This window comes from Vidua macroura, chromosome 13 (genome assembly GCF_024509145.1).
Source record: "Vidua macroura isolate BioBank_ID:100142 chromosome 13, ASM2450914v1, whole genome shotgun sequence".
Lineage (NCBI taxonomy): Eukaryota > Metazoa > Chordata > Aves > Passeriformes > Viduidae > Vidua > Vidua macroura.
Window position 1 is genome coordinate 17,255,835 of NC_071583.1, and position 21,979 is coordinate 17,277,813.

At 65.0% G+C, this 21,979-nt stretch overlaps 4 protein-coding genes across 15 annotated transcripts in view; 3 read left to right on the forward strand and 1 right to left on the reverse strand.

Moving 5' to 3' along the window:
* BSN (bassoon presynaptic cytomatrix protein) overlaps positions 1-5,892 on the forward strand; it is an 87,593-nt gene extending 81,701 nt beyond the window's left edge. For all 3 annotated transcript variants that reach the window (XM_053989111.1, XM_053989112.1, XM_053989113.1), the window contains 7 exons: positions 496-2,635; positions 2,939-3,675; positions 4,026-4,119; positions 4,248-4,391; positions 4,575-4,629; positions 4,716-4,813; positions 5,307-5,892. In XM_053989111.1, the coding sequence (XP_053845086.1) occupies positions 496-2,635; positions 2,939-3,675; positions 4,026-4,119; positions 4,248-4,391; positions 4,575-4,615 (3,156 nt within the window). In that variant the 3' untranslated portion in view covers positions 4,616-4,629; positions 4,716-4,813; positions 5,307-5,892. The remainder of the gene's footprint in view (positions 1-495; positions 2,636-2,938; positions 3,676-4,025; positions 4,120-4,247; positions 4,392-4,574; positions 4,630-4,715; positions 4,814-5,306) is intronic.
* A 1,486-nt stretch (positions 5,893-7,378) lies between these two features.
* LOC128813771 (acylamino-acid-releasing enzyme-like) lies at positions 7,379-12,698 on the forward strand. 3 transcript variants are annotated; one of them, XM_053989115.1, is made up of 22 exons: positions 7,379-8,130; positions 8,703-8,832; positions 8,932-9,058; positions 9,144-9,231; positions 9,326-9,401; positions 9,476-9,639; positions 9,712-9,849; positions 9,938-10,029; positions 10,142-10,182; positions 10,271-10,392; positions 10,551-10,611; positions 10,680-10,777; positions 10,855-10,906; positions 10,990-11,078; positions 11,187-11,325; positions 11,401-11,484; positions 11,558-11,638; positions 11,733-11,821; positions 11,924-12,114; positions 12,193-12,295; positions 12,366-12,472; positions 12,541-12,698. In XM_053989115.1, exons 1-22 carry the CDS (start codon positions 7,708-7,710, stop codon positions 12,644-12,646), a joined length of 2,601 nt encoding a protein of 866 aa, XP_053845090.1. In that variant the 5' UTR covers positions 7,379-7,707; the 3' UTR covers positions 12,647-12,698. The 3 variants fall into 3 exon arrangements, with proteins under 3 accessions (XP_053845090.1, XP_053845089.1, XP_053845091.1); XM_053989114.1 differs by having other exon boundaries at positions 10,990-11,325; XM_053989116.1 differs by lacking the exons at positions 10,855-10,906; positions 10,990-11,078.
* A 223-nt stretch (positions 12,699-12,921) lies between these two features.
* On the forward strand, positions 12,922-17,535 carry LOC128813996 (acylamino-acid-releasing enzyme-like). Of its 7 annotated transcripts, XM_053989497.1 has the most exons (22): positions 12,922-13,003; positions 13,118-13,226; positions 13,299-13,428; positions 13,548-13,629; positions 13,733-13,808; positions 13,945-14,087; positions 14,290-14,427; positions 14,501-14,592; positions 14,684-14,724; positions 14,791-14,912; positions 15,086-15,146; positions 15,257-15,351; positions 15,435-15,486; positions 15,557-15,645; positions 15,858-15,999; positions 16,130-16,207; positions 16,280-16,360; positions 16,437-16,525; positions 16,616-16,806; positions 16,879-16,981; positions 17,055-17,161; positions 17,242-17,535. In XM_053989497.1, exons 1-22 carry the CDS (start codon positions 12,974-12,976, stop codon positions 17,378-17,380), a joined length of 2,190 nt encoding a protein of 729 aa, XP_053845472.1. In that variant the 5' UTR covers positions 12,922-12,973; the 3' UTR covers positions 17,381-17,535. The 7 variants fall into 7 exon arrangements, with proteins under 7 accessions (XP_053845472.1, XP_053845466.1, XP_053845471.1 ...); XM_053989496.1 differs by having other exon boundaries at positions 12,971-13,003; positions 13,097-13,226; positions 14,684-14,912; XM_053989494.1 differs by lacking the exon at positions 17,055-17,161 and having other exon boundaries at positions 12,971-13,003; positions 13,097-13,226; positions 14,684-14,912.
* MST1 (macrophage stimulating 1) lies at positions 17,523-21,934 on the reverse strand. 2 transcript variants are annotated; one of them, XM_053989498.1, is made up of 18 exons: positions 21,751-21,934; positions 21,232-21,373; positions 20,962-21,074; positions 20,717-20,831; positions 20,371-20,507; positions 20,179-20,299; positions 19,961-20,079; positions 19,701-19,866; positions 19,477-19,607; positions 19,292-19,394; positions 19,075-19,211; positions 18,918-18,953; positions 18,724-18,835; positions 18,577-18,654; positions 18,365-18,511; positions 18,177-18,283; positions 17,842-17,981; positions 17,523-17,761 (listed from the first exon to the last, which is right to left on the reverse strand). In XM_053989498.1, the coding sequence occupies exons 1-18, from the start codon at positions 21,800-21,802 to the stop codon at positions 17,600-17,602; spliced, it is 2,118 nt and encodes a 705-aa protein (XP_053845473.1). In that variant the 5' UTR covers positions 21,803-21,934; the 3' UTR covers positions 17,523-17,599. The 2 variants fall into 2 exon arrangements, with proteins under 2 accessions (XP_053845473.1, XP_053845474.1); XM_053989499.1 differs by having other exon boundaries at positions 19,701-19,863; positions 21,751-21,933.
* Between the last annotated feature and the right edge of the window lie 45 nt (positions 21,935-21,979).

The window sequence follows — 21,979 nt, forward strand, 5'->3', positions numbered from 1 at the left end:
CCCTGCTCTAGATGGGTCCCCCTTCTCTCTCGAGGAGCCACGACCATGCACGGCTTCACCTAGGGTTGTGGTGGCTCTTGCTCACACCTTTGCCCCCACACACCAAGGTTGCCTTGGGCAGTCATGTGCCCAGCCAAGAAGTCCCGGGGCAATTCCTGGGGCAGCAGCACCCACCGGCAGTCCTCCAAGTCCCTCTGCCAAGTGCCCATGGACAGAAAGCATTTTTTGCAGCAGAGGGTATGCACATGGCCAGCTCAGCACTTGGCCGGCTGCCACCCCTGGTAATTACTCACGGAAAGCGCCCTGCCTGTTACTTCCATCCTATTTATTGCGCTTTTACATAAACGCTGCTTTCTCAGTGCATGAGGGAACACGTGCACAGCGGGATGCCTCACCCCAGCCCCTAGGGCACGGGAGGACCACTGCAATGCTTGGGGTGGGATGTGGGGGGGACACCCACCTGCCCTCCTGACCAGATGTCCCTTGGCTTTGCAGGTGGGGGGGCTGCAGTCAAGCTCGCTGGCACGCAAGGTGAAGCGGACACTGCCCAGCCCACCGCCTGAGGAGCCCCACGTCCCCCTGGCGAGCCCAGCTGCCTCCCAGCTCTACCTGAGCAGCCTGGCTCCCAAGGCCACCGCGCCTGTCACCAAGGCCAGCCTGCTGAAGGAGCTGGACCGCGACCTGAGGCTGGTGGAACATGAAGCCACCAAGCTGCGGAAGAAGCAGGCGGAGCTGGACGAGGAGGAGAAGGAAATCGACGCAAAGCTGAAGTACCTGGAGCTGGGCATCACCCAGCGCAAGGAGTCGCTGCTGAAGGATCGCGTTGGTGGGCGGGACCACCCCTACCTGCGCTACCCCGGGGATCGCCGCGACTACCTGTCAGACAGCGAGCTGCACAGCCTGCGCCTCGCCGCCTACGACAGCGCCGGCCTGCGCCCTGCCGGGCAGTACCCCGACTACAACGCCGCCGCCGCCGCCGCCGCCGCCGCTGCCGCCGCCGCCTCCTACGGCGCCTACCCGTACCCTGCCCCGCAGGGCCCCACCGCCTTCCCACCACCACGCCTCCAGCACCCCCAGTACCCCACAGCCAGCACCTCACAGGATGGCTTGCCGGCAGCTCCACTGCCCACCTTCACCTCGCCTGGTGGCTTCTCGGCCCCCGGCACCGCATACCCAGAGCTGGGCACCCCAGCCCAGCCAGGCTTCCAGCCCCAAAACCCCTACCAAGCCCCGAGCGCCTTCGCTGGGGCAGCCACCGTGCCGGCGGCACAGCCCACCCTCTACCAGAGCCCAGCAGACATAGCTGGCGGGCACCAGAAGCCACGGCAGACCTCTCTGGCTGACCTAGAACAGAAGATCCCCACCAACTACGAGGTCATCAGTGCGGCCACCAGCTCCTCTGCCGTGCCTGACGTCACCTTCAGCACTGCACCGGCGAGCAGTGGCTATGAGCAGTACAAGGCGCCTGAGACCCGGCCGGCTGAGAGAACCAGCACGGCACCGGGCCCCTCAGCCAGCTACTCTTCGGAGTCCCTCTACACCAGTCTGGAGCAGAACATCCCCCGTAACTATGTGATGATCGAGGACATCAGCGAGCTCACCAAGGAGAGTCCAGCAGTGGATGGGCAGAAAGCAGAGCCAGTGCACACGAGCACCGATAGCCGCCACAGCAGAGAGAAGAGTGATCTAGGGGACACCGAGGGCTCCAGCCGTCCTTGCTGCTACACCAAAGCTGAGGAGGAGTCTGAGGAGGACATCTATGATCACCATGGCCCCGACCATCGTGGGAAGAACAGCTACTACCGGGGCACAGAAAGCAATGGCAGGGTGTCAGGGAGCTCCACCAGCTCGAGCTACTACTATGGGGACAGTGAGTACCGGCACTCCTCACGGATGGACAAGCACAGCTCTGGCACACCACTACCGAAGCATTCATCCAAGAACCTGGCACCTGCTGTCATCTCCTCCAAGCGCAGCAAGCACAGGAAGCAGGGCATGGAGCAGAAGATCTCCAAGTTCTCCCCCATTGAAGAAGCCAAAGATGTAGAGTCAGACCTGGCCTCCTACTCAACAACCACCTCAATTGGCAGCAGCAATGTGGCCTCCAGGGCCAAGAAGCTGCAGGATGAGATTACCTACGGCCTGAAGAAGAACGTCTATGAGCAGCAAAAGTACTACGGTGTCTCCAGCCGGGATCTGGTGGATGAGGAGGAGCGGATCTACTCTTCCAGCAGCAGAACCCGCTCCTCTGGCTATGGGGTGGAAAAGTCCACCAGCCGGGAGATGGGCGGCCGGAGCAAGTCCTATGAGCGGGAGAGCATGGAGCGCTCCCAGAAAGTCAGCTCCAAGCCCTCGTCCCTCAGCATGAGCCAGAGCCGTGGGCGAGCGCCCATGCGCTCGCAGCCCTCAGAGGAGGAGAGCCCTGTCAGCCCTATGGGGAAGTCAATGGGGGGGTCGCGCACTGCAGGAGGGCCGGGCCCCCAGTCAGCAGGGGACCCCTGCTCCCAGTTCTGCTCCAGCCACTCGTTGCCTGATGTGCAAAAGCACATCAAAGACGTGCCAAGGAGTCACTCGTACAAGCACGAGGAGGGCTACGGCATGGATGATGCCCATTGCGTTGTCTCGGACAGCGAAGGTAACAGCTCCCCGTGGTGACCACCCCAGAGCATGGCACTTCCCCGGGGCATGCCCGTCCGCTCGTACGCAGAGACACTCTCACCGCCTCAGTTTGCTTGACACGTGCCTTCCTCCCCCTGCCCTGGGTGTTCGGTGTTAGCCGGTCCTGCACGGTGCCCTGCTGCGCCGCGTCCCGTCCCCACTGGCACGTGCTGTCCCCTGCGCGCGTGCCCGCTGCTTGTCCCTCCCACTTCATTGCATGGCTTCCGCCCGCGCAGCCTCGAGCGAGAGATTGACTGTGGTTTGTTTTTGGTTTCTGAAGCCTATCATTTGGGTCAGGAGGAGACAGACTGGTTTGATAAGCCCAGGGAGGCGCGGGCAGAGAGGGTCAGGCACTACGGTGGCCACTCTTCCTCACAGAAGAGACCCCCAGTTAAGCACACCTACCACGATTACGACGAGCCCCCCGATGAAGACCCGTGGCAGCACGACGACTACCCCCAACACCGCGAGCACCGGCACCACAGGGAGTATGATCGCCATGCTGGCTCCTCCCGGCACGCCAGCGACGAGCCCCCACGCCGCTCCTCGAAGCAGCACCCACGAGAATCTGGCCGCCATGAGCCCCGTGGCCATGGGCCTTCAGCCGGCCCCAAGAAGGCACAGCAGCCCGAGTCCCGCGCACCTTACGGCCCCAGCTCCTCTGATTACGCCCCATCATCCCGCCCCGCTGCTCACCACCATGGCACTGAGACCCCCAAGGCACAGAAACCTTCCCAGCCGCATGGGTCGGCCACGCCAGCGCCGAAGCCGGAGCCCCTAACACACCCACAGCAGCCGGCGGCCAGGCAGCAGCAGGCAGGGCAGCCGGCAGCGCGGCAGCAGCCGGCAGCACGCCAGGCTGCCCAGCCAGCAAGCTCGGCACAGCCTGACAGCAGGGCCAGGACACAGGGACCCCCCTCATCCCGGCCACCGCAGCAGCAGCCAGGGCCGGCCCAGGCAGCAGGGAAGGCACCAGCCACACTCCATGCACAGCCGGGTGGACACCCAGCACCGGCGGTAAGTACAGACTTAGCTGGCCAGGCTGCATCCTGACCCCACAGCTCTGCCTGGAATCGACACAGCTGGCTGTGGCCAGGGGCTGGCAGGGGAAGTGTTGGCAATGGGAGCTATGGAGTAAAGCGTATCCCACTCACACACCCAATACAGACACCCAGAGGTGCTGTGGAAGCTGCCATCCCCTTGAGGGGACCCAGGAGGGGACATCACTATGTCCTGGATCCCTTGCTGCCTCTTCTGGGGCTGTGGAGCAGTGTTTTGGGGTTTCAGTGTCACCTCCCAGCCTGGGCCACCCCTGGCAGATGCTCTGCTGGGAGGGTGAGCCCTGAGAGCTGTTTTCTCCTTTCCAGACAAAAGTGGAGCCAACAGACACATCCAAACCTGCAGCAAAAGTGCCACAGCAGCCAGGGAGAGCGCCGTCAGCACAGCCCCTGGGAGCAGCAGGTCAGTGAGCCCCAGTGGCACTGTGCCATCTGTCCCACCTTATGCCACCTGCCTGGCACCCCAAAGCTCGGCTGAGCTCCCCCAGCCAGGCCTGTCCCCTGTTAACAGTGGCTTCGTTTGTCCCCCAGCAGACAGCAAGGCCGGTCCAAGGGCAGCCGGGCCACGTGGTCCCGCGGGCATGGCCTCAGGGCAGCCCGGCGGGGAAGGAGAGAGCGTCTTCTCCAAAATCCTGCCAGGGGGGGCAGCGGAACAAGCAGGCAAACTGACTGAAGGTGAGGGCTGCTCCTGGGATGGGGACAGGGCTGTGGTGCTGTTCTGCACCGAGATGGGGTCAGGCACCTTGGGGATGGTTGGGTGCAGCCAGTGGGATGCAGTGCTCCCACATTTTGGAGCCCAGGGAAGTGGAGGGCCAGGGTTACTACGCCATACTGACACCTGTCCTGGCTTCCCCGCAGCGGTGTCAGCTTTTGGCAAGAAGTTCACTTCGTTCTGGTGAGAGAACGGCACAAGGTGAGTGCAGCCAGCACCGGGCACTGTGCCGTGGGCTCTCCCTGCCCCGGCCGTGCCTGATGCCCTTCTCTTCCCTTCCACTGCAGGAGTTTGGGAAGTGAGTGGAGATTTGAGTCGTTGCAGTGGAAAAACCTATGAAGAAGCCAATGAATTCAGCACGCGGCGCCAGACTCTGAGTATAACAGTGAGTGTACAGGGCACACCTGCACACAAGTCCCCTCTGCCATGCCACCTCTGAGGTTCAAGCAGCACCAATGTCCCCTGAGCACCTGCTGAGCCCTGCCTTGCCATACTTCCAGCCTCCAGGCTGGGAAAGACATAGCACGGACCCATCCCTTCATCCTGGGCCACTCATCGCCATCTTCATCCCCAGGTGCTGGCCCCAAGCCAAGGCGTGGAGGCTTGGCCTTGTTCCACACTCTCAGCAATGCTGGTGCAGACCCTGGGTTTCCAGGGAAGCTTTGCGCGGTCCGGGCTCTGCTCCGGGAGCCCGTCCAGTGCGGGGGCGGGTGGAGGCGGCGGCAGCTGCTCCGCCGGCAGTGCCTCTTGGCTCTCTGGGGTCTTTTCTCTCGGGCTAGCGCTGCCGCTCGGCGGGGACCCTTCCGCGGGGAGGGGCTGCTCAGACTAACGCCTCTCTCTCTCGCTCTCTCTCTCTCCCCCTCTCTGGCTCTCGCAAGCTTTTGAAAACAGGGCGATCCCTGGATGCTGGACCAAACGACGGCCGAGCAGGGGCCCGGCGGACGCCCCGGGGCGGGTGCCCCCCACGCCTGGCGAGCAGCTCCGGCGCGGCACACGGCGAGCCCCGGCAGCTGCCCCGAGGGGATGGGCCTGGTCCGGACCGTCGGGTCAGGCCCCGTAGGTCGGCTGCGGCCCTTTCTCAAGATTATACGCAGAGTTGCTCCCTCTGAACCACAGCTCTGGCCTCTTCATAGGTTTTTCCCCCCCGCGAGCCGAGGGCTGGGCGCTGTGGGCGCCGCTCCTCCTTCCCGACCCCACCCGCCCCGCCGGGGCCGTCCCCGCGCCCCCTGCACTGCGGCCGCTCCCGGCCCCGCCGGGGAGCCCCGGAGCGCGTCAGCTAGGACCTAACACTGTTTCACTACCGAAATACGAGGCCATAGGACTCTGACGGGCGGCGCGGCCGGCTGGGCGCGTGTCCCGAAGCCATTGGAAGCAATTGAAAGGGCCGCGCTCGCCCTCGCCACGCAGCCAGCGCGCCTGCCGCCGGGCACCCCTTTTCTTTCAAGAACAGCCTTAATCATCCCACTTTGATTTCTGTGTATACCTCATCCGCACCGGGGTGGGGGGGGGGGGGCACGGGGCGTCGTCAGGGGGGATCCTTTTTTCCTCGGTTTCTTTGGGTTCATTTTCTTTTGGTTTCGGGGTTTTATTTTTCTAAAGTTTATACCAAATCCTCTTCCCTCTTTGCTTTGTGCGATGAGTTAGCACACGGGCTGTCGTCTGTAGAAGCAATAGAGTGCAGGAGGCTACAAAAGAGCACAAATCCCGTGGAACAAGATCAGGAGAGCTTTGCCTCCGGCAGTATCCTTCCTTTTACTGTGCAATCCAAGTCCTTCTCAAGCCATTTTGCGGGGACGGCCGGCGCAGCGGCCGGCGGCCAAAGCCCACTCGCCCTGCCAGGAGGGGATTCCCAGGGGGGGAGGCAGCCCGAGGAGGGGTCTCGCCCGCGCCCCGCCGCCTCCCCGCGCTGGCAGCGCCCCGCCGACACCCCCGTGGCGGGGGGCAGCCGCTCGCTCACCCGCCTGATGTTCTATGCAACGAAATAACACGACTCCAGAACAAGACCTGTGAATAGCTAATCAGTTCAATGTCGCGCCTAAGGGTTCCATCGCAAAGCGTGCCGCCGAGCGACCCGAGAACTATTCAGTACCGACCACCCGTGCGTATGAATTCGTGGCATGTTCGACCCACGGAGGGCCACTTTGCCAAAGGGCAGCCCTAGCGCCCGTGACCGTCTGTCCCGTCGTAGAGCATGGCTTGCTACTTCTCTGCACGGTTCCACCCGCCTTTCAGTGCTTGCTGTTCTTTGCCTGGACTTTTCTTTTTTTTCTTCTCCATCAGTCCATCGCTGTACTGAAAGCTCTTAGCAGATTTATGCACTTGTGATCGAGGACCCGGCTGCCGCGGGAAGCCCACGCTTTGTGGCAGATCCCTCGCCGGGAGCTCTGCCGGTGCCCAAGGCTGGGGGCAGGCCGGCGGCTGTGGGACGGGGGTCCCGGGGGCAGCCCCAAGGCGGAGAGCCCCGGCCCCGCGCACAGCCACCGCCTCTCCCCGCCGATGACAAGTGCAGAGCCTGAGGGTGCCTCCCGCGGGCCGCCGGCCCCGCCGCTCCTCGCGCTGTAAATACTTGTACAGTGTGTAAATCGCACGCGGGACCGAGACCCCCGCCGGGGCCAATCTCGCCGCCCGAGCACATCCGCCACCTTGCCTTCGTGCCTGCCAGGACCGGGGGCACGCAGTCCCCCCGCCGGGCCGGGCCCCCAGCCCGAGTTGTGGCAATCTGCTGCACAGGGCGGGGGGACCGGGGGGTGCAAAGAGCGAGGGCCGAGCGCGGCTGGGCGCCGTTTCCAGCGGTAAGTGCGATGCCGGGTGCGCTCCCTCTGAACATTGTGACGGTGTGCGTGTCTGCTGTGCTCTGTGCCACCCGTAGTGACCCCGTACCGTGCCGTACCGTGCCGTACCGTGCCGTACCACCCCCGCCGCTGTGTCGTGACTCCCTCCCAGAAGCTGCCCCCTCACCAGGTGTTTCTGTGGGAACAGAATAAAAAGGACTTGACACAAACCACAGGCTGGCCCCGATTCTTGCCTGCCTGCAGTCTGGGGTACGGGCGATCGGGACGCCTGCCATGGTGGGGGAGGCTGGAATGGGTCTAGTTGTCACCGAGCACTGTTGAGCTCTGCCACTCACAGCTGGGCTGGTGGGATAGGGGCTCCCTGTGGGCATCAAGGACCCGATCCCACCTGCCTGGCCAGGGCTCCCAAGGGTCCAATCCCTGTTGGCAAGGCTGCTGTGGGCACCAGTGATTCAGTCTCGTCCCCCTGACCAGGCTGCTCAGTTCAATGGGCCCGCGATGGCCCGATATCCCCCAGCCAGGCTGCTGGGCTGGGGATCCCTGTGCCTCTCAAAGGGCTCGATCCCCCCGGTCCTGCATATGGAGCCCCTGTTCTGCAGACACCCGGTGGGTAAACCACCCCTGGGCGACCCAGAGGCTGCGGGGCCGCGGTCTGTCCCCCGGCTGCGGCCTCAGAGGGGCCCCCGCGGGCGATCCGGTGGCTGGGGACGGCGGCCGCGACACGTCGGGGGCGCGGGGGACCCCGCTGCCCGCGGCTGCAGCGCCGCCCGCGCCCACCGGGAGGCGCTTCAAAGCGGGAGGTGGCCCGAGCGCCGCAGCCAATGGGAGGTGCCGCAGGCCGGCGGCCCCGCCCCATCCCGGAAGTGCCGAGCCTGGCCCCGCCCCCCGCCGCGAGGACATGGAGCCGCCGGTGAGGGGGATGGGGGGAGTGACGTCAGAGCTCCGGGACCCCCCCGCCCTTCGGCCCCGCTGCCCCCTCCCGGCCCCTCCCTCGGGAGTCCGGTCCCGCACTGCCCCCCCGAGCCCGCACCTCCCGGCCCCGCTGCTCCGCTGACTCTCCGGCTCCACCCCGGGAACTGCCCGGTACCCTTCTAATCGCCCCACAGACGCCAATTGCTGCAGGACCCTCCTAGGCGCCCCTTGCACCCCACGACCTGCACCCAGTATCCTGGCAGCCACGGGTACCCCGGCAACTGTCCCAGTACCCTCCTGATCCCGGCTACGTACCCCAGTATCTGCTCTCCAGTGCCCTCCTGGTCCCCGGTACGCCTGTAGTGTCCTGGCTCTGCGGCCCCATTCCTGCACTAATCCCTCTACTCGTCTCCCCCCGTGTACCCCAGCTCTTCACCCGCAAGCGCTGCCCCCAGTACCCCCCCAAATCCCCCCCCCTGTCTATCCTGGAGCCCCAGTAAATGCCCCTGTGCCCCATTACTCCCCGGTCCGTGCCCCCCACCCCTCCAGCCACCCCGGCGTGTCCCGCAGGTACAGTCACGTGTGGAGGAGCTGTCGGAGCTGTACCGAGAGCTGAGCCAGCACCCGGGGCTCAGCACCGCCTGCCTCGGCCCCGACCTCACCACCCAGTACGGGGGCAAGTACTGCAGCCTCTACACCGGTACGGGGGTGGGGAGGACTGGGCGGGGGAAGGAGGGATCCGGGGAGTCCTTGCCTGCCTGGAGGGGATGCAGCTGGTGTCCTCACCTGCTCCCCGCAGAGTGGTCGCAGCGGGACCTGGCAAGGGTTGAGAACATCAAGTTCTGCCGTCAGTACCTCATCTTCCACGATGGAGCCTCCATTGTCTACTCGGGGCCCGCTGGCACCTGCTCTGAGATCAAGGACGAGTAAGTCCCATCCTGCCCCCCACACGGGGTCCCTCGGGGTAGCCATAAGTGGGGGGCTGATGGGCACTCACCCACTCACCCACAGGCTGCTGAGCCGGGAGTCCCCCAGTGGGATGCTGAAGGCTGTCCTGCGCAAGGTCCCTGGCAAGGAGAAGGAGAAGCAGTTCCTGGAGGTGAGGAGGGGCCTGGGGGTAAATGGATATTCACTGGGGTTCAGGGCTGGAACCACACTGTGTCTTGGGACCACCCTGGCATCTTTACCCCCAGGTCTGGGATCAGAACCGGAAGGTGAAGAGCATCGACCTGACAGCGCTGGACAAGCATGGCAGTGTCTACGATGATGGTGAGGGGCTGGGGAATGCCAGGGAATGCGGGTTTTCAGGGGACAGGGTGGCCACTGCTGACCTGCCCCTGCAGACCAGTTTGGGTGCCTTGCCTGGTCTCACTCGGAGACCCACCTGGTCTATGTGGCGGAGAAGAAGCGTCCCAAGGCTGAGTCCTTCTTCCAGAGCAAAGCCCCCGAGCTGGGCACCTCTGATGAGGACACAGGGCACCCTAAGAAGGAGGATGCACCTGTCAAGGTGGGGTCTCCCCACCCTGGGTCAGCTGGGGGCCGGCTGTGTGGCTGTGGGGCTGACCAGACTGTGCCACAGGGCGAGCAGTTCGTGTACCACGAGGACTGGGGGGAGACGCTGAGCACCCGCAGTGTGCCCGTCCTCTGCGTCCTGGACATTGAGGGCAACAGCATCTCGGTGCTGGAGGGCATCCCAGAGCACCTCTCTCCCGGCCAGGTCAGGATGGGGAGCTGCAGGGAACCAGAGAAGGGAGGTTTCAGGAGCCAGTAGCATTTTGAGCTGCTTATCTCCCCTCTCCCCACAGGCTTTCTGGTCACCTGAGGACACTGGTGTGGTGTTCGTGGGCTGGTGGCATGACCCCTTTCGCCTGGGGCTGCGATACTGCACGAACCGCCGGTGAGTCCCCGCAGGGCACCCCCCATCCCAGCCCTGCTTGTAGGACCCTCCAGGGCACCCACCCCACAGCCTGGCCCCCCGACCCCAGTGTGACACCCCTCTGTGCTGGCAGGTCAGCTCTCTTCTACGTGGACCTGACGGGCGGGAGATGTGGTAAGCAGTGCACGCCCCAATCCTGCCGGTGCCCTCGCTCCCCTGCCACCCCTCACCATCCCCTCACCATCCCCTTGTGCCTATGCAGAGCTGCTCTCTGAGGACTCCAGGGCTGTGTGGTCACCACGACTCAGCCCCGATGGCTGCCGCATTGTCTACCTGGAGAACAATGTCCTGGGCCCCCACCAGCAGTGCAGCCAACTCCGCATGGTGAGCAGCACCAGGGGGACACTGGCAGGCACCAGGGAGGTGCCAGGGTGCCCATGTTAGGGTGGGGCTGGCAGGAGGGCAGTGGTGTCCCCTCCTTGGGCTGCAGTGGGGACAGGCAGGCTGAGACCCTTCAAAACTTGCCCTATGTCCTCCTGCAGTACGACTGGTACACCAAACACACTAGCACGGTGCTGGAGGCTGTGCCACGGCAAGCATGGGGTGAGTACAGCTCTGGGGGTGTTGGGGGAGACTCAGGGGGATGCTGAGTACCACCACTCTGATCACAGGTGCCTTCCCGGGAATCTACTGTGGCGCACTGCCAGGGATGTGCTGGGCAGCCGACAGCCGCAGGCTCCTGCTGGACACGGCCCAGCGCAGCCAGCAGGTGAGGGGGTGGTGGGGGACACCAGGAGGGGCCTGGCTGGGTCAGGGCTTCACTGGACTCTGCCCTCATGCCCCTAGAATGTGTTCGTGGTGGACACAGCAACAGGCGCCACAACTTCGCTGACAGCTGGTGAGTGACAGGCCAATGGGGCCATGCTGGTGCCAGGGGTGGGGAGAGGGTCACACCTGTAGGTCTGACCCCCTCCTCCCCAGATTCACCCCCGGGAAGCTGGTCTGTCCTCACCATCGACCGGGACCTCTTGGTGGCCAGGTTTTCCACCCCTAGCTGCCCCCCCATGTTGGTAAAGTCATGTCCCCAGTGCCCACCAGCCCCTTGGCATGGGCACTGCCCCCTGTCCCCAGTGCCCACCAGCCCCTTGGCATGGGCACTGACCCCTCTCCCTGCTCAGAAAGTGGCAGTCCTGCCCGCCGCCGGCCATGAGGCACAGACACAGTGGATCTGCCTGCAGGATGCCCCCCCTGTGCCCGGCATCAGCTGGGGCATCCACACCCTGCAGCCCCCAGCAGAGCAGGAGCATCCCCAGTACAGTGAGTGTCCAAGGTGGGGTCAGGCTATGCTCCACCACCCTCACTGCTCCTGACACCCCCTCCCTGCCTCCACAGGGGGCCTGGACTTCGATGCCATCCTGATGCGCCCAAGTGAGGGTCCCACTGGCCAGAAGCCCCCCTTGGTTGTGATGCCCCATGGTAAGAGCTTGTCCCCACCCCACTGTACCCCAGCCAGTCGGTGTCACCCCCCTTTTGTTTTTGCCATTTGCAGGTGGTCCTCACTCTGTCTTCACGGCCGGATGGATGCTGTACCCGGCGGCGCTGTGCCGTGTGGGCTTTGCCGTGCTGCTGGGTGAGTGACACCAGGGCTGCGGGCGACACAGCACCCATGGAGGGGCTGGGGGGGGCATGAAGGAGGAAGGGCTCTGACCCTGCTCCCCACGCAGTGAATTACCGCGGCTCGCTGGGCTTTGGCCAGGACAGCGTGGCCTCCCTGCCAGGCAACGTGGGCACACAGGACGTACACGATGTGCAGGTATGGCCTGGCACATGGTCCTGGGGCACTGTGTGCTCCTGGAGGTGCCCTGAGAAGGGAAAGTGGGGCTGCCTGCTCAGTGGGTGTTCCCCGTGGTGGCAGCTCTGCGTGGAACGGGTGCTGCAGGAGGAGATGCTGGATGCTAGCCGAGTGGCACTGGTCGGCGGCTCGCATGGGGGCTTCCTGGCGTGCCACCTCATCGGGCAGTTCCCTGACACCTACCGTGCCTGTGTGGTCCGCAACCCCGTGGTGAACATCGCCTCCATGGTGACCACCACTGACATCCCAGATTGGTGAGTACTGCAAGCCCAGCTTCCCCAGGCTCCTTGCCATCTCAGCCACACACGTGCCCCCAACTCTTTTGCCCGCAGGTGCCTGACAGAGACAGGGCTGCCCTACAAACCTGATGCCCTGCCAGATCCAGCCCAATGGACAGAGATGCTGCACAAGTCACCCATACGCTATGTTGACCGGGTATGTGTTGACTGTCCCCGTCCCTGTCCCCAGCAGCAGTGCCAGTGCTGAGACTGTGCTGCTCCTGCAGGTCCGTGCACCTGTGCTGCTGATGCTGGGGGAGGACGACCGGCGTGTGCCCCCTAAGCAGGGTCTGGAGTATTACCGTGCCCTCAAGGCCCGGGGGGTGCCCACACGGTGAGTGGGGTGCTGGGGGCTTAAACTGTGGGGTGCAGACACGGCACTAATCCCTATTTCCCCTCCAGGCTGCTCTGGTACCCAGGGAACAACCATGCGCTGGCTGGCGTCGAAGCCGAAGCTGATGGCTTCATGAACACGGCGCTGTGGCTGCTCAAGCACCTGCAGTGCTAAGGGTGCTGACCCCTGCTGCTAACCCTCAATAAACGATGTAGTTCAGCACCAGTGTCTCTAGTGCTAGTGCCAGTACCGGTGTCATTTCCACTCCTGGAGCTCCAGGTGCTGGTGGCCGCTGGACCTTTCAGCTGCCCAGATGTGCGGTGGTGCCGCCGGGGATGTGTTGGGCCATGGGAAGCGTGACCCCTGCCTGGCCATGCGGGGCAGCGGCTGGAGGGCTGGCACCGGCCGGGGCGCTGCCGCCGGCCTCCTCCCGCGTGCTTTGGCAGCCGTCCCACTGCGGGCGGCAGGCGCCGGCAGCCCGGCCCGGCAGAGAACAGCCCCATGGCCACGGGGACCGAGAAGGGTGTGGAGGTGGGCAGAAGGGCTCAGGGGAACTGTGTGGGTGGGCACAGTCCCGTTTCGGGCGGTGGGCATGGGCAGGGGGGAGAGCTTACCCCCGTCCAGCATGTCCCTTCCCTCATCCAGGCGGCCCACGGCCCCGCTGCCTGCTACCGGGAGCTGAGCCGGTTTCCTGCTGTCACCCGTGCCGCCCTCAGGGCCGCGGCTGGGGGCCAGACCTTCCTGCTCTACACCGGTGAGTGGCGGGCTCGGCCACCCCCGCGCCTTTGGCCCCTTGTGAGCGGGCGCTGACGGTCCCGTCCCTCAGAGTGCAGCCGGCCCGACCTTGCCCGCAGGCGGCTCCTGCGCTTCGGCCGCCACTACAGCCTGCGGCGCACAGCCGGCCGCGGGGGCCTCGCCGTCAGCCGGACCGCGCTCAGCGCCGAGATCCACAGCCAGTAGGGCACGGGCGGGCCGCGGGATGGGACGCCGTGTCTGTGCCGTGGCCGCTGCCTGCGGCGTTCCCAGTGCCCGCAGCGCACGGCCCGCCGCAGCCTCCGTCCCTCCCCGCCCTCAGGCTCCTCAGCCAGGACTCGCCCACGGGGCAGCGCCGCGCCGTGCTCAAACGCTGCCCGCGGCAGGGCCACGAGCTGCTGGAGGTAACGCGGCGGTGCCGGTCGCTCACCGGGGTGGCCGGAGTGCCAGTGCAGGGTGGTGGGCACCGTGTGCACGGTGTGCCGGTGCTGACGCCCGTCCCCCCAGGTGTGGGACAGCGGGGGATGCAGCCACAGCGTGGATCTCACGGCGCTGGGGAAGCATGGGGACGTCTACACGGAGGGTAGGGCCCCTTCCCCATGGTTCCCACCCACAGCAGGGGCGAGGTTGGCATGGCCAGCAGCCCTGGTGGCTGCCTGGTGCCCAGCTGTGCCCAGCTGGTGCCCAGGCTGGGCTTTGGCACCCCCGTACCATGCCAGGGCCTTTTGCCTGCCTGGCCTGGTCACACTCGGAGACACGGCTCCTCTATGTGGCTGAGAAGAGCCGGCCCAAACGACAGCCCCCCTGCCCCTGGGATGTGCCAGGAGCAGCCTGGCCAGCAGCAGAGGATGAGGATGAGGAGGTAGGCGCCTCATGAGTGTGTTCAGTGCACCCCCAAGCATGCCATTTGCACTGTGAACATGGCACATGCCCCTTAGGCATACCAGGCACCCCCTGAACATGCTGTGCACCCCATGAGTGTGCCATACATCCCATGAGTGTGTCATGGACGGAGCTGCATGCCTGGGGGCACCAGCCATGGGGCTGATGAGTCTGTGCCACAGGGCAAGCAGTTTGTGTACCACGAGGACTGGGGGGAGGCCCTGAGCACACGCAGCATGCCAGTCCTCTGCGTCCTGGACCTGGAGGGCCTCAGCCTGTCAGTGCTGCAGGGAGTCCTGGAGGACCTCTGCCCTGGCCAGGTCAGGATGGGGTGCGGGGAGCGCCCCAGGGGACCCAGCCTGGAGCCATGGGATGAGCCTGACTGTCACACAGGCCCTGTGGTCCCCGGATGACCGTGGTGTGGTGTTCGTGGGCTGGTGGCACAAGCCCTTCCGCCTGGGGCTGAACGCCTGCTCCAACAGGAGGTGGGTCCCAGCCAGCAACCAGCACCATGCCAGGATGTCCATGCAGTATCAGCACAGTGGGGGTCCAACCTGACCCACTCTTTCCTCCCAGATCAGGGATTTTCCACTTGGACCTGGCCAGCGGGTGCTGCGGTGAGCGCTGGGGCCCTGGGGGGTGCCCTGGGCATCCCTGGGATGCTGACCCCTTGTTGTTCACAGAGCTGCTGTCAGCAGAGAATGGTTCTGTCTGCTCCCCCCGGCTGAGCCCTGATGGCCAGCGCCTGCTCTACCTGGAGGGGGTTGTGGGGGGGCCCCACCGGCAGTGTCTGCGCCTGCGCATGGTGAGTTGGGCCCCACAGGCACCAGGCACGGCTGTGCCACCTTGTGCTGCCAGCACAGTGCCCAGGTGTCACAGCCTCTCGCAGCGCTTGGCTGGGGGGTGGGGGTGTCCCCAAGCCTCTCTACCTCAGTTTCCCCTGGCACGGGTCCATCCCTGAGCACTAGCTCTTCCCAGCTCACCTGGCAGACAAGGCAGACGGTGACAGTGCTCGACGTGGTTCAGGAGCCCACGGAGGGTGAGCAAGGCGTGGTGGGCAGAGCTAGGTTCTGATGGGGGTCTGCCACCACCCCCTGCCAGTTGCCCATGACTCTGGCTCACTAGCCCAGTGCTCTCCCCCACTTGCAGCCTTCACCGGGCTCTATGCAGAGGTGCTGCCACCGCGGTGCTGGGCAGCTGACAGCCGGCGAGCCGTGCTGGGCACCCCTCAGCGGAGCCGCACGGTGAGTCCAGGGGATGGCAGGGCCAGGGACGTGACCCACACAGCCCATGGTGACACCACTGCCTGTGCTCTGCGCCCTCACAGGACCTGCTGCTCGTGGATACGGAGACGTGCACCGTCACCAACCTCACAGCAGGTACATGGTACCGGCCACCCCTGGTGGTCTAGTGAGCAGCTATGATCACCAACACGTGTTCTGTCCCCAGGGTCATCTGAAGGGTGCTGGGAGCTGCTCACTCTCCAGTGGGACCTGCTGGTGGCCACCTGCTCAGCCCCCCACCACCCCCCCAGCCTGGTGAGCAGTGCCCTGGCACGCTGTGGCACAAGTGGGATATGGCACAGCAATGTGCAGCCAGGCACAGCACAGTGTGGCACACACACCATGGTGTGGTGTGCCATAGGGAGGCATAGTGTGGTGTGGTACAGCCAGAGCCAATATGACACAGCTTTGGCATGGCACAGCCTTGTCACAGCACAGCACCAGTGTCATCCATTGCCTGTGCCCAGGTGGTGGCCGTGCTGCCACCAGCAGGCCAGGAGTTGCCCCTCGGCTGGGTGCCAGTGGAGGACACCCCAACGGTGCCTGGTGTCACCTGGAAGACCCTGACAGTGCAGCCACCCTGCAGTGGGCAGGGCCCCACTGCACAGGGTGAGCCCCGGGGGTCCCCTGCTGCACCTCGGTGTTGCCTGGGTGCCAGGAACCCTCGGGAGTGGGGGGTGGGCAGGGTGCTGGGTGCCCAGGGTGGTGGCCGCTGAGTGGGACCCCTTCCCTGGCGCAGATACCCAGGCTTTTGAGGCCCTGCTGCTGAGCCCCTCAGATGGCACACCACCACACCCCCTCGTTGTGTGCCCCCATGGTGAGTGCGGGGACAGTGGGGACACCCTGGCAGTGCTGGTGGCACCCCAGGTGATTCCCATGCTGGCCCCAGGTGGCCCCCATGCTGTCTTCGATGCCCGCTGGCGTCCGAGCATGGCTGCACTGTGCCAGCTGGGCTTCGCTGTGCTCCTGGGTGAGTGCTGGGGAGCTCAGGGACACGTGGCCCTGTGTCCCAGTGAGACATGGCACACATGGCCCTGTCTCCTTAGTGAATTATCGTGGCTCCCTGGGCTTCGGCCAGGCCAGCATCAGCTCCCTGCTTTCCCGTGTGGGTGAGCAGGATGTGGCAGACACCCAGGTGAGGGGTACTGGGCTGAGGGTGCTGGGGGGATGCTGCTGGGAGGATGCTGCTGTTTGGGTACCAACGGTAGGTGCCCCATGGGTGCAGCTGGCAGTGGAGCAGGCGCTGCACAGAGAGCCCCTGGACCCACACCGCCTGGCCCTGCTGGCTGGCTCCCACGGAGCCTTCATCGCCCTCCACCTCCTCACCCGTGAGCCCGAGCGTTACCAAGCCTGTGCCCTGCGCAGCCCCGTCTGCAACCTGCCCGCACTGCTGGGCACCTCTGACATCCCTGACTGGTGAGTGCCACCCCCCATCCTGTGCCATGCCACGCTATGTCCCTGTGCCACCTACCAGTGTCTCTGCTGCAGGCGCTACACCTCCCTAGGGCTGCCCTACTCCTTTGAGCGGGTGCCATGTGCTGAGGAGGTGGCCACCATGCTACTGCGCTCGCCCATCGCCCAGGCAGCCCAGGTAAGGCAGGGTCAGGATGGGTGTGGGGCGCCAGGTGTGGGGTGTCAGACACGCACTGAGGGCAGTGCTGCAGGTGCACACACCGGTGTTGCTGTGCGTGGGCGCCCGGGACCGGCGCGTCAGCCCCACGCAGGCGCTGGAGCTGTACCGGGTGCTGCGGGCCAGGGGTGTGCCAGCACGGTGAGTGGGGTGCAGGTGGGAGCCGGGAGGGAGCTCTGGGGTGCTGGATGAGCATCTTCCCATCCTGTTCCTCCCTACAGGCTGCTGTGGTACCCAGAGGGTGGCCACGCACTGGCTGGTGTGGAGACAGAGGCCGATGTCTTCAAGAACTGTGCCCACTGGCTCCTCCAGCACCTGGGGCAGCCCAGGCGGGATGGGACAGGCCAGCACAGCCCCTAGTGCCCACAGTGGTCCTGGGCTATGCCAGCCCCAGGGTGACTGCTGGCCCTGGGGACCACACCAGGACCAGAGGCAGATGGAGTGAGTGTAGCCAGGGACATGGATGTGGGTTGGGCTTTGATGTTAAATAAACGTGAGACCCTTTGCAGTGCTGACCCCTGTGGCCTAAGCTGTGCCTTTATTGTGCAGTGGCAGCTGTGCCAGGCTGGGAATGCCAGCTCAACCCATCTTCATCACCTTGTAGATCCAGTCAACATAGAGGGAAACACGGATGAAGAGGGCAGGCAGGTCAGTGCGGGCACAGACACGGGAGGGGGTGATCACCCCCTCCAGCACCCAGCAGTCAGCGGTGAGGCAAGCCAGTGGTCCACCATAATCACCCTGTGGCACGAAGAGAGTGCTGTCACCCTGGTGCCAGCACCTTCCGCCACCCTGGGGTGGCTGTCCCCAGCCCAGCTCACCTCGCAGGCACCCACGCCGGCACGCAGCGGGGCAGTGCACAGATCACTCTCCTTCAGGCGCCCACGCAGCGCCCTGTTGCACTCGCTGTGGGCCAGCACTGGCAGCCGCGCCACGTTCAGCACGCTGCCGTCTGCCGTGCCTGCGGGCAGAGAGCGCTGGGCAGCGGGCATGGGATACAGGGGAATGGCATGGGCAGGGGATGCTGTGGGCAGGGAATGGCATGGACAGGGTGGTATCAGGGACACGGGATACTGTAGGCAGAGGGATGGAGTGGCTTTGGCAGGAGCTGTATTGAACAGGGAATCCCCCAGCAGGGGCTGCCCGTGGCAGGTACCTCTGGTTTCCCCCCAGCCGGCGATCTCGCAGATAGTGCCCGCAGGCACAACATAGCGCTCAGGGGGCAGGCAGATCAGGGCCACACGCCTGGTCAGAGCAGCTGGCCTGTGGCAAGGGGGACAGTGGGACACAGTGCCAGCCTGACCAGCAGTGGAGCATGGCAGAGGCCAAGGCACAGCCACTCACCTTGCCAGCTTCAGCATCACCAGCTGGGACTCAGAGGGGCCACAGACAATCCGCACGATGGGGATGGTCTGTTGGTCAGGGTCCCCAGGGCCAGGGTCCTTGAAGAGTGTCCCCAGCTGCACCTCATAGCCCGTCAGGTCGGCATCACTGTGGAACAGGGACATGAGGGCACAGGGGAGTCCCACCACCCTGCAGCCCAGCCCCAGCCTTACCAGGAGAAGAAGCACTGGCGTGTGCTGATCACCCACTGCTCCTTCACCAGGGATCCCCCACAGAAGTGCACACCAGCCCTGTGGGGACATGGGGTGAGCTCTAGGGGACACTGAGTACATGGCAGTGCACGCGGGACACCCACTCACCGGTTGCGGATGCTGACAGTCCAGGGCGAGTTGCCAGGCTGGCCACCAACGATGCGCCCCTTCTGCTGCAGCCTCTCCTCCCGCTGGCCACACTGCTCAAATGTCACTGCGTCTGTGGGTAGGGTGGGCATCAGCTGGGGCTGTACCACCAGCACCTACCCCAGTGTGCCCACCCGGGACCTGCAGGCCCCCACCTGTATTCTCCATGATGGAGGGCACCGTGCTGCCAGCTGCAGAGAGAAAACAGAGGGTGGCACTGGCAAGGTATCCAGCCACTCTGAGGGGACCAAAACTACCCTGTGTGTAGCCAGGGTCCCCTCTAGCTCTGCAGGGATGTGGGTAGGGGCTCACAACAAGGCTTGATGGCACAATAGTCAAAGGGGGTACGGGGGTCCATTGTGTAGCACCAGGGGCCATGGCTGTCGTTATCGGGATTGCGGCAGTAGTTTTCCTCCAGGTGTGCCTCAGGGTGGGTGGCAGGTGAGATCCTGCCAGGAGGCAGTCACCATCACTGTTACCATCCCCATCTTCATCCCCATCCCTGTACCCACCACCCTCACACACTCACTGGGGCACGTGGGGTGTCTGGGCAGCCCAGGGCTGGCAGGTGATTCCCTTGCGTGTCTTGCTGACGTGGCCATGGTAATGCTTGCCGTGGCCATGGTAGCACTCTGGAGACAGGCAGGGAGGGCTGGCACCCCTCACAGGGGCGCCAGGATAGGCACCCAGGGACAGGTGCCTGGGGTGGCTCACCTTGGGCATCCTGCTCATCAGGGCAGCGGCGGATGTGGAAGCAGAAGGCGATGCGGACAGTGGGGCGGGAAGTGAAGCACCACGGTGCTTCTGATCCATCGGGGTTGCGGCAGTAGTTCTCCTGCAGGTCCCTGGAGGAGGGGCCACATGGTTGTCCCCCCTCAATCCACACTCATGGGTGCTGCCCAACACCACCCTCCTGGGGGGCACAGCCATCCCCTTACTTGCACGGGTACTTCTCGGGCACGAAGTGGTGCTTATGGGGCACCTGGGAGTCCCAGCGCTGGCAGGGGATCCCCGACACGGTAACATTCACTTGGCCACGGTAGCCTTCACCCTTGCCCCTGAAGCAGCCGTTGGTGACGTTGACAGGCCGTGGGCGTTTTTCTGCTTGTGTGGCCAGAGAGAGGGGCAGAGTAGCAGGGTCAGGGGTGGCACCCAGGACCTTCAGGCCCAGCTGTGCATGATGCTAATGGGGACTCACTGCAGATGCGGATGCGGCAGTATTCGCGCTCCCGCTCGGGGTCAGTGGTGTAGCACCAGGGCCGCTCGGAGCTGTCAGGGTTGCGGCAGTAGTTGTCATCTAGCCCCTTGTCAGGGTACCTGTGCCAGAGACAGGGAGCAGCAGTTGAAGTGGCACCATCACCCCAGCACCTGGTACTCAATGACAGGAATGCACTGCTGGGGGCTGAGGGCTAGTACTTGTTGGGGTGGTAGGGGTGCTTGTGTGGGTGCTGCAGGTCCCAGCGCTGGCACTCTGTCCCTGATTCTGTGTGGTCCACGGTGCCACGGTAGTCCTCCCCATTGCAGGTCATGCAGACAGCTGCCAACAACTGCAGGGCTCAGTGTGGGGGAAACATAGAGCACAGGGTGATCCTGGGATGTGGCACTCACCATCCTCACACTTCTTTATGCCACAGCTCTGGTGCCGGACATTGGGATCAACGGTGTAACACCACGGGCCCCGCTTGTCCTGGTCAGGGTTTCGGCAGTAATTCTCCTCCAGCCCATTGTGACGGGACGGCAGAAACCTGCTGGCAGCAGAGTGGGTAGGAGGGCTGACAGGAATCCTTTGCCCTGGAGTGGGCACAGCAAGGATGATGTGCTAGCCCTGTCAGTGCCATTGCCCCCAAGCTGTCCCCATTGCTCCTGCGCTATCCCACACTGCTCCCACCCCATTCCCCATTGCCCCATGCTGCCCAGGGTAGGTGCCACGGGACAGCCAGGGACACGGGGGCACCTGTGGTCATGTGGTGTCGTGGCTTGCCAATGCTGGCAGCGCAGCCCCTTCTCTGTCGTGGCCCGTGTGCCGCGGTAGCCGGAGCCATCACCCACGATGCAGTCCCGCAGGTAGTCTGAGCAGAGCCAGGCACCTCTTCAGAGCCCCAGGGCAGGGGCAGGGCACATGGGCAATGAGGAGTCCTGTGCCGGGTGGCCTGTGCCCAGTCTGTGGTGTCCCCATGCCCACCCATGGCACCAGCCCACCTTTCTTCTGGTACAGGTCATAGTGGATGTTTTTCTGCAGCTGGATGCGGGGTGAGTGCTGGGTCCAGGGCAGCAGCTGGCACAACTGGCTCTGCTGGTCATGGTGGAAAGCCCTGGGAGGCACAGCAGGAGTCTGGCAGGGCACCATGTGAAGCCAGGGCCCACGGGAGCTGGGTCACACACGTGAGCACCCAGTGTCCCAGTGCAGTGACCCAGTGTTGTGGCCCGTGCACTCCCACCTGCCCCGCGGTGGCACTGCGTCCTGCTCACCGGCAAGCCAGGCTGGTGGCACAGCGCTGGGCACACTGCTCCGCAGTGCCCTGCTCCGGCAGCGGTGGCGGTGAGTCCACAGGCACTGCCAGCAGCTCGGTGGCTCGCAGGCGCTGGAAGTCATTGAGGGGTGAGCGGTGGCCTGGGGAGTGTGGCAGGAGCTCAGTGTGCCAAGGGGGCACAACATAAGCACTGTGGCGTGTTGGATCCCTGCCTCACAGAGGAGGATATCCCCGTTCCACAGAGCATGGGATCAGTGTCCCATGGAGGAGGGGAACTCTGTCCTATGGAGCATGGGATCCATGTAATATGGAGCACGGGATCCCTGTCCTATGTCCTGATCCACGTGCCCTGGAGCGGGAGAGTCCCTGCCCTACATCACCCGCTGCTTCCGGCAGCCCCCCTCCGCCGTGGGACAGGGCACGGCCTGCAGGCTCCCGGCCCGGCCTCTGGCCCTGCCTTAGGCCCCGCACTGCCCCGCGCCCTCCAGCCCCACGGCGACCCAGCCTGGGGCCCTACCTGAGCCCAGAGCCGCGGCCAGGGCGAGCAGGACCCCCAGCACGGGCTGCATGGCGGCGGCCCCGCGTCCCCGGGCCGCTGCAGCTCCGGGACGGCCCCGAGCAAATATTTGCGGTCGGGCGCGGGGCCAGGCGGGGCCGGAGTCACCCCGCGGCGGGCACGCGTGGGACGGGGCGGGGCCAGCGCCGGGGGCGGGGCGGAGAGGGCGGGGCCTGGTGCGGCGGGGCGG

Coding starts and splice junctions, on each gene's coding strand:
- MST1 (XM_053989498.1), bottom strand. CDS start 21,802: ATGCAGCCCGTGCTGGGGGTCCTGCTCGCCCTGGCCGCGGCTCTGGGC. Junction 21,374..21,750: donor GGCCGCGGCTCTGGGCTCAG/GTAGGGCCCCAG, acceptor CACACTCCCCAG/GCCACCGCTCACCCCTCAAT. Junction 17,982..18,176: donor CGGCTGGGGGGAAACCAGAG/GTACCTGCCACG, acceptor CTCTGCCCGCAG/GCACGGCAGACGGCAGCGTG.
- LOC128813996 (XM_053989490.1), top strand. CDS start 12,974: ATGGCCACGGGGACCGAGAAGGGTGTGGAG. Junction 13,429..13,547: donor AGCGCCGAGATCCACAGCCA/GTAGGGCACGGG, acceptor CCCCGCCCTCAG/GCTCCTCAGCCAGGACTCGC. Junction 16,807..16,878: donor ACCTCTGACATCCCTGACTG/GTGAGTGCCACC, acceptor TCTCTGCTGCAG/GCGCTACACCTCCCTAGGGC.
- LOC128813771 (XM_053989114.1), top strand. CDS start 7,708: ATGGGCCCGCGATGGCCCGATATCCCCCAGCCAGGCTGCTGGGCTGGG. Junction 8,833..8,931: donor GTACTGCAGCCTCTACACCG/GTACGGGGGTGG, acceptor TGCTCCCCGCAG/AGTGGTCGCAGCGGGACCTG. Junction 9,850..9,937: donor AGCACCTCTCTCCCGGCCAG/GTCAGGATGGGG, acceptor CTCTCCCCACAG/GCTTTCTGGTCACCTGAGGA.